Genomic DNA, 9,793 nt, shown 5'->3' on the forward strand with positions numbered 1-9,793 from the left:
TTTTATGCAGGGCTGCAGACAAACTGGGGTCACCGTAGACAGACCAAGAAGTGGACGCCCACGCATCACAACGCCAGTTGAAGATAGGTACCTCCGTCATTCAGGAAGGAGGATAATATTTCTTTTGGCGTTAAGTGTATATCGTGAAATTAGACACATGTTTTCACCATTCATAATCAAGGGTCCTTCAGTACAGGGAGGAATGTGATAAACGTGAGCTCATCATCTCCTCTTACAACAAGTATTTGTCTCACATACCAATCTCCAGGCATACACATATCCTCACACAACTGACACCCTGACCAATCAACTTTTGACACTGTATTCTTCCCTACTTGTGTCTTACATACCAATCTCCGGGCATACAAAGACATGAAATGCAGATCCTTACACAATTGACACCATGAGGAATCTCACCTGTAATGAGCGCAACCTTTCCTCTCAATGCCATGGCAACAGGAATTGCCTGATCCAGCGTCCGTTTGTTCGACTTACAGTTTTACGTATTTCACGACTATAAGTTAGCTTAATATATCGCTATGGCTTCACGCAGCGTCGTCACATGTAGCTGTGTGCACCCTTGCCTGCACTGTGAGTAAGTACTCTCTGTCCCGCGCTATCGTTGTGTAACCTTGACACCAAAACCTGAATTTGCACCGCAAGCTGTGTATTGCAGGCACCCTGAATTTTCCCTGCGTGTTATGTCTGAGTGAGTGAGTGAGTTTTCGCCACACTCAGCAATATTCCAGCTATATGGCGGCGGTCTGTAAATAATCGACTCTGGACCCGACAATCCAGTGATCAACAGCATGAGCATCGATGTGCGCAATTGGGAACCGATGACATGTGTCAACAAAGTCAGCGAGCCAGACCACCCGATCCCGTTAGTCGCCTCTTACGACAAGCATGGGTACTGAAGGCCAATTCTAACCCTGACCTTCACGAGTGTGTTATGTCTGACTAGAGACCACAAATTGATCCTTCAAAAGTATATAGGTTGTGTGTAGATTTGGCGTGATAGTATATCAGTTAGTAAAGATAAATTAGCTTAGATTGTTCAGTTTCTGGGTGTAGCATGAGACTGCTGTTTGATGATGGGACAATCAAACGTGACTTGACATATATATATAATATACGAGCATGTTTTCACAACTGTTTGATGTGTGTTCTGAACCACAGGTTGTGTATGCAGTTTAACAGCAAAACCCAAATAAATGACGCCGACTAAAACAAACCAAATCTGGAAAAGACAAACTTTTGATTGATATCATGAGCAACCCCCATCATCATCTGACACTGACAGGTGCTTGGAAATCGTCTGTGAATTTCTGGTTTGAAACTAGATGTTATGGTGTTTAGTAGCAGTGTCCCACAGTACTTCTGACAAAGAAGCGCCTTAGCCAGCTCGCCCACCATGCCTCAAATATACGCTTATGTACCAAACTATTTAAGATCATGTCTTTTTCGTGGGCTTTGTGAGTGTGACAGTGAGGATGGCTTTACGCCGCTTTTAGCAAATTTCCAACAATATAACGATGGGGACACCAGAAATGGGCTTCCCGCATAATGTACCCATGTTGGAAATCAAACCCGGGCCTTCAGTGTGGCGAGCGGACGTTTTAACCACTAGGCTACCATCCAACCCTCGTTGGCCTTGTGACAAAATACACACAGCAAAAAGTGATGTGTTACCTCATAAAAACAAAATATTAATTACACCGTCAGTTACTGTTTCCTATAAAAAAGTAGATTTTACAAATGTAACTTCCATATGTCAGTGGCCCCTATACTGATTATATCTTTTAGAATTGTATGTTCATTGTCAATGAAGTTCTATATCAAACTATAATATGCTGTAGGGTTATCACAACGGGAATATATAGTTTGAAGTACTGTCCACTCGTGTATGCCGGCAGTTACACCTGCAAGGAATTCATTTTATTGTCAGTTTTATCATTTGCATGTACCACTATCTGAAAACAGTCAGACTCATATGTATGTGTTTGTCATGGATGACTGGTAATATTGTTATTATTGTTCCTAATACATGCCAACAAATTACTGCCTGGAGGCTTAAAATGACAAATCAGTAATAACCTCACTAGAATAAAAAGCACTCAACCAATTACAATGTATATTGAAATTCCAAGGATTAGGCTAGCATTAAAGTTAATCTAATGGCTGAAATGTTGGGCAGCAACTTAAGATAACAGGTCCTTTTAGAGAAGTGCTTAGAGTCGGTGCTTTAACCGATGTCCAGTATTTGCCACAGTAGTCATGAATGAAAAACGTCCTCCATGCTTGAATTCTGGACAAGTATATACATCGCAAGGTAGAAGGAAGTCTCGGGCAAGCCTCGTCTCGTCTCGTCTTAGCCTCGCTCTTTCATACAATGTAGGTTCAACCAGCTTTCTAGAAAATGTTATCCGGAAGCTATTTGTATAGTCCTAAAAGTATATGAAAGTAAACAAACACGTAAACAAGCTCCTTACTGTAGTGTTCTCGATACTTGCAGCGTAACGGAGATGTCAAACGCTGTGACAGAGTATGTACTTTAAACAGTCAAGGGACGTACCTTTCTGCTGGCCCCGTGAAGATCTGAGTAAGAATTATTCTTTGGCAACACGTGCTGGTCTTAAGTGGCGAATGGTCAGGCTCGCTGATTTGGTTGACACATGTCATCGTATCCCATTTGCGTAGATCGATGCTCCTGCTGTTGATCACCTGATTATCTGGTCCAGACGATAAAAAAATGGCGTGTCACTTGGTGCATTTGTATACAGAGCAGGTTGCTTGAATGCGAAAAGGTCATTCATGTAAATTGGAATGTCAGGCTCAACTGACGTTTATGGAAGACATAGCAAATGACAGCGCCTTTCGGTAGCTGACAGAAGATTGATAACAAATTGAAAGGTCCGTGCATGGCATATGAAAGTTACAGGAGCAGACCCCTTACGTGGGTAACCAAACATAATCTTACCTAATAAATATAAACCAGATGTAAAATGAAAAAAATCATCTTGGGTTCAAGCCTTGATTAAGTTCAAACAGTACAAACAACGAAGTCATAGAACACCTGTAAAACACCCTACTCGAGACATTTAATTCTTATTTCTACATTTAATAATTTTATGATAAATGAGATATACAAGAGACAAGGAACGTTCACGCCTACACCAGTCTGCTGGAAGTCACCGTGACCGTGGAAGACACGATATAGCTCACCAAAATATTCCTACTCGACAACATACGTCGGTTTAAAGTGCACGTCCGAGGAATTACCTGATAACCAATTGAAAACCATTTCGTAATTTTGTATAAAACAACCGATGAACAACCATCAGTAGTGTGCAGTGTCTCCCTGGCGTCGTTTTCAAGATGGCGGCACATCCGGTCCCCATGGGCGCCGCCATCTTGGATCCGGTCAGGGGAGATCACTCGGGTTCCGGTTCCGGTGCTTCCGGTTCCGGTGTGTGTGCGCACGCATCGCGATGACGTCACGTCCGGTTCCGGTGTTTGCGCGCATGACGATGACGTCACCTCCGGGCCAAGATGGCGGACGCGTTTCAAGATGGCGTCCCATCCGGTGGGATCGCGTGAGATCTCGTGGGATCTCGTGGATTCTCGCGGGATCTCGCGAGCGTAGACGCCTTTCAAGATGGCGGAACGGACGAGCGGCGGACGGGACGGAGAGGGGACGGAGAGGGAAGGGAAGGAGAGGGAAGGAGGGAGGGAGGGAGGGAGAGAGGTGAGGCGGACGATGGCGTGGCTAGACAAGTGTTCAAGCAAGATGATCATATGTTTCCATCATGTGAATTACTTGGCTCATGTAATTTCACTTTCACACATTTAAGTACGTTTGAAATCAACGTTCACATGACCTCAATATTCTTATCACCAAAGAGCCTGACAACAAAGAAAGCGGTATTACGCAAGCTAACACGCCTTATTAAGCTGCACTCGCTCTTGCTACCAGTATCAATTACGCCTTGTCTGTGGTGTTGGCAAATCATAATAAACTTTAAAGTTTGTTTCACTAACGCAAAAGTATACAATAAGAAACAATGCCATATCAAATTATATATTCTGTGAGACATGAAAGGAAAAAATGTTTTTATCGAGTAGCGATTATGACCGGATAGCACAGGCGGGTGCGTTCTCTGAGTATATCATAGACATGTTGGATCTCCGTGCCTTTTGTGAAATTCGTCTATATTGTCCTGTTTAAATTGACGATCCATAACTCAGATTGCGAGTAAATATCACGTAATTAATTGTGATGTCGCATTGCTGTAAATTTCCCTGTCGAAGAAGTCATTCTCACAAGATGTATATTCCCTTGTTTGGAGAAGATCTATGGCTATTACGCCCCAGTGTTGCTAAACATCTTATAGGCCTTTAGTCTGACACAGACGCGGAGTGAGTGAGTGAGTTGAGTTTTACGCCGCACTCAGCAATATTCCAGCTATATGGCGGCGGTCTGTAAATAATCGAGTCTGGACCCGACAATCCAGTGATCCACATCATGAGCATCGATCTGCGCAATTGGGAACCGATGACATATGTCAACCAAGTCAGCGAGCCTGACCACCCGATCCCGTTAGTCGCCTTTTACGACAAGCATCGTCGCCTTTTATAGCATGCATGGGTTGCTGAAGGGCTATTCTACCCCGGACCTTCACGGGTCCACAGACGCGGACATCGCATGTTCAGGTTCTGATCGGACAGGGGCTGAAAATATCATTCCGACATGAATACAATATCTCAGTGTTTTCCTAAGTAAGTGGAGATCTTTCTACAACATTGGAAATAACTCTATCGTTATCCTTCTGATATTCCCCCGAACGAAAGCTCTATCCATTTAGGGTACAATGTGTAAGTTACAGAATTGTAGGGAATAGTCTTAAGACTTTTCTACTTTGACCAAGATTCTTCGAACTTGTAACAGTCGTTTGTGAAGATCAAAAGAGAAAAGGGTAGTGCGCGATGTATGTGACGGACGTATATGGAGAACGTTCGAAGAACTTTATAAATACAATAATAGACACAGCACCAAAAAGCGGATAGTAAACCATTGAAATATACGTAAATACAGTAGGAAATCCATGCCATGACCGGGTTTACGTATGTTTTCAGATGTTTCCTAACTTCGGGCATATATTTCATATGAATCTATACCTTTGAAACATATGTTCATCGTACATTTTCGTATGCACAAGCACCTCGTTCATGTATGCCCTGACCGGATTGTCGGGGATTTCCAAATATGAATTGCAAAACAGATACCCCGGTAAATACATGATCATACAGTATTTCCAATGCATTCCTTTGAATTTCAGTGGGTGCTGAAATTTCCGATTTCGTTCTAAGTTTACTCGGGTTGGAAACATGTGAATTTACTTAGGTGGAGAAACACAAGTACATTTTCAAATTTGCAAATGTTTACACACCTTAGATATTTATGTATCATACCGGATTTCAGGGGTATGTATATGAACGGTTCATACACCATCATGTTACCTGTATTCAAGCAAGATGATCAAATGTTTCCATCATGTGAATTACTTGGCTCATGTAATTTCACTTTCACACATTTAAGTACGTTTGAAATCAACGTTCACATGACCTCAATATTCTTATCGCCAAAGAGCCTGACAAAGAAAGCGGTGATACATGAAGCTAACACGCCTTATTAAGCTGCACTCGCTCTTGCTACCAGTATCAGTTACGCCTTGTCTGTGGTGTTGGCAAATCTTGTGAGGTGCATGTTTCGAGGGATTGAAAGGTTCAGTGGTGAACAAAGGGCGATGCGTTGCCCTTTGTCCTAGCAAGTGTCCCTAGCTGCCCCAAAGAATAGCACTTTGTCTCTCTTGGAGCACAGTCAAAGATGCTACACGAACCAACTTCGTAATTTCTTAAGTCTGTTCAGTTCGCGCATCACTACTGTACAATAATTGTGGCAGTACATAATTGGAATATTATTGCACTTGCTGTAATAAACGCCATACATAAACTTTAAAGTTTGTTTCACTAACGCAAAGAGTATACAATAAGAAACAATGCCATATCAAATTATATATTCTGTGAGACATGAAATGAAAAATTGTTTTTATCGAGTAGCGATTATGACCGGATAGCACAGGCGGGTGCGTTCTCTGAGTATATCATAGACATGTTGGATCTCCGTGCCTTTTGTGAAATTCGTCTATATTGTCCTGTTTAAATTGACGATCCATAACTCAGATTGCGAGTAAATATCACGTAATTAATTGTGATGTCGCATTGCTGTAAATTTCCCTGTCGAAGAAGTCATTCTCACAAGATGTATATTCCCTTGTTTGGAGAAGATCTATGGCTATTACGCCCCAGTGTTGCTAAACATCTTATAGGCCTTTAGTCTGACACAGACGCGGAGTGAGTGAGTGAGTTGAGTTTTACGTGATCAACATCATGAGCATCGATCTGCGCAATTGGGAACCGATGACATATGTCAACCAAGTCAGCGAGCCTGACCACCCGATTCCGTTAGTCGCCTTTTACGACAAGCATCGTCGCCTTATATAGCAAGCATGGGTTGCTGAAGGGCTATTCTACCCCGGACCTTCACGGGTCCACAGACGCGGACATCGCATGTTCAGGTTCTGATCTGACAGGGGCTGAAAATTTCATTCCGACATGAATACAATATCTCAGTGTTTTCCTAAGTAAGTGGAGATCTTTCTACAACATTGGAAATAACTCTATCGTTGTCCTTCTGATATTCCCCCGAACGAAAGCTCTACTCATTTAGGGTACAATGTGTAAGTCTTAAGACTTTTCTACTTTGACCAAGATTCTTCGAACTTGTAACAGTCGTTTGAGAAGATCAAAAGAGAAAAGGGTAGTGCGCGATGTATATGACGGACGTACATGGAGAACGTTCGAGGAAATTTATAAATACAATAATAGAAATACCGGTTATGTTTAAAACGCACCTTCAATCTGATAGCCAGAGGGATTATTGTGAAAGATCGCAGTATGTATCATGATAAACGGGCCAAGATAAAAGTACATGTCATTCATCTCCACATTATATCCCTTTTATAGACACGGGACATCGTTACAGGTAGGGCAAACACTTTATTCTTAAGTATCTGCCGGTTTCACTCTACATACATGTGTTCAGATTATCGAGAAAACTAGCGACGCAGGTTCTCCTTCATCACACCAGAGACCACATAATCTATCATATGGCCTTTGATCACACATATAATTGTATAGATACCTAGTGTTTATTGATAGCGATGAAGCAACTTATCAAAATTTACAGCCGACAGTATCATCTGCATTACTCTCTTACATAAGGTGAAATATCACAGGGTTGTCATGGTAACGATAATTTGGCATACTATTTATTGTGTTGTTCTTTAATCTGTGATTAGAATTTAAATCAGTTTTGACGTGAGCATGTTAAGAAAAGAAGCTGTAAAACGAAATGTATTGTGATCGAACCTATAGGCCTTTGTAAAAGCGAGCTTCAAGTCACCTACATAAAACCTGTTTTCATGATAAGTATCTGCTAATCCGTGGCACGATTCCGACCATATCGTGGGCATGTGTTTGTGAATCATAATCAAATAGTGATGTTACAAAGCAGTCCATGCCACGTCAACAACACATGCAAACAGGGGCGTAGCTACCATTATAAAAACAGCTCGAGCATTCACATGATCTTTGCTAAAAATAATTTACAGTAAATTACAGTAAACAGGTTATTCTTCATATCATAGCTTTCAGTGATGATTGTTTTTCCATCGACATGTATGAGGATGTTTTGTTACAGTCATGATTATATGTGAATCATCACTGAAATGCAGTTGTTTATTTATCATTTGTTTATCAATTATTTTAGAAAAACACCAAATACTCGATGTATGGTATTGTATCAATGCAGCTGACATGTATAAAATATGTCCAAACATATTTGTATATGAGGAAATCACACTTGAATTTCCATGGTGGTAAGACTTCCGTCCGTAACCCCAAACCTCCCCACCCTACCTTAAATTTTAACGATGAGGAAAACTTTCTTTGAGTGGCATTTATATGTCTTTCAGTATGTTCAGATTAAATAAACAAAACACGTTAAAACCCATCCTTATCGGATGAGGAATATATATTCAGGTGATATGATTTGACTAGAATGAAATTTAAGTGGGGATACAGGCGGAAGTCTTTCCACCATATTTTGAAGCTATTGAAATCATCAAACGTCAAATGATAACTCTTCAGGTCTCACAAAAAATGAAAGTTGGACAAGAGCTCAATACCACCTTAATATAAGGCTTTGCAGCTCATATTGCTTACACGAAAAACATGGCTTGCTACATGCCTGGCAAACGCACGAGAATTGCAATACGGGCCTCTAACCACTGATTCTCCGTGACCTGGAGACACATGTGATTGAGCGTGTGTTGGGACGTCGTCTGTCATACAGACCCTGAAGCAAATATATCCAAGCCCACGCAAGTCTACAAAATGTGGCAAGTCTAGATTTTCACAGCTTCAGGAGAAAGTCTCAGGGCTCCTTTTCCTTATATCATATTCTTTTTTTACTATCAACTTTTTTTCTGTAAAATATGTTCATATCAGAGACTAGTTGTTAATCTAGTTCTGACGGGTAGAAGACAAAAGACAAAATGGATACTAGTGCTGTTACATTTTTTAATTATATATAAACATTCGTCCTTGTCTCGGGATAAATGTATACTTTCCACCAAATGTACATTCGGAGGATATCGAAATCTAGGTTAAGCTAGTTGAATCATATTTACAATTAAAAGACCCAAACAATGGTGTGTTGTTCACATTTTTGGTTTTCCATAGTCACAGAACGATATTTTCTCCCCTTCCGTCTCTAGGAAAACTCACTGCAGGGTTCGGGTTATGGAGAGCCATACCGAACACCCACAGCTGGCGGGACCAACATCTCCAGTAACATTTACATCTGCCAACGCTTAATTCGCAAGTGGTGAGGCAATAGGCTAATGAGGCTAAGGGTCCTGTACCATGTTTGTGAAATATCTGTGATGCCTTATATTAAGTCTATCATCTAAGCAAGTCTAGCTATGTATGGCGTTAAGTCACTGGTTTAAGAAAGCCTCTTTTAGAATTTTATCTGGTCAATATTAGTATTTCCATCATATCGGAAAATACATAGACTAACGCTTAGTGTCCCGAATATATAATTTTGATAGTAACAAACAAGCCCATTTAGAATTGAGCCCCAGGGAGACACGAGATTCAGTCCGGCTAGCCATGGCTGCAGTTAGCTATAGATATGTTTACTTTGTAACCCGACCCCAAAGTGAGTTAGGGTTCTTGCAGATGTTAACAGACCCTGGACCTGAGGAGATCTAGACTTGCTTCATTTAAGGCTTTAGCATTGCACAGGAGTGCTTGGCAGTAGGGGAAATAATGTGGTTCAGGGACTGTGAGACAGACTAAACAGTAAGGAAAAATAATGTGGTTCAGGGACTGTGAGACAGACTATAAAATGCATGGCAACCTACACTTCATTGTGCCTGTCACTTTAAAACACAAAGGTTATATCTTTGGGTTAACGGACAGGCTTTCGGTGTCAAATTATTTGGAACTCCAGCCAAAGGTGATGTTATGCTGTCTGGAAATATGGCCTTTTTGTAATGCCATAATGAAAAGTGATTGTTGTACATATGATGTTTTGAAGGAGAATATCAGCGTACTAATACTCTTGCATTTTCCATACCCGTAAAGTTAACTTTCCAATATATGC

At 41.1% G+C, this 9,793-nt stretch overlaps 1 protein-coding gene across 6 annotated transcripts in view; it reads right to left on the reverse strand.

Annotated features, from left to right (window-relative positions):
* Positions 1–579, reverse strand: part of LOC124258639 (uncharacterized oxidoreductase MexAM1_META1p0182-like) — a 36,595-nt gene extending 36,016 nt beyond the window's left edge. For all 6 annotated transcript variants that reach the window (XR_006893641.1, XR_006893640.1, XR_006893639.1 and 3 more), the window contains exon 1: positions 418–579. Coding sequence is in view for 3 of the 6 variants with exons in the window: in XM_046692722.1 (XP_046548678.1) it covers positions 418–451 (34 nt within the window). In the remaining 3 variants the exon portion in view is untranslated. The remainder of the gene's footprint in view (positions 1–417) is intronic.
* Between the last annotated feature and the right edge of the window lie 9,214 nt (positions 580–9,793).

Source organism: Haliotis rubra, unplaced genomic scaffold (assembly GCF_003918875.1).
Source record: "Haliotis rubra isolate DU_JTF1 unplaced genomic scaffold, ASM391887v1 Scf1175, whole genome shotgun sequence".
In the NCBI taxonomy this organism is placed as follows: Eukaryota; Metazoa; Mollusca; class Gastropoda; order Lepetellida; family Haliotidae; genus Haliotis; species Haliotis rubra.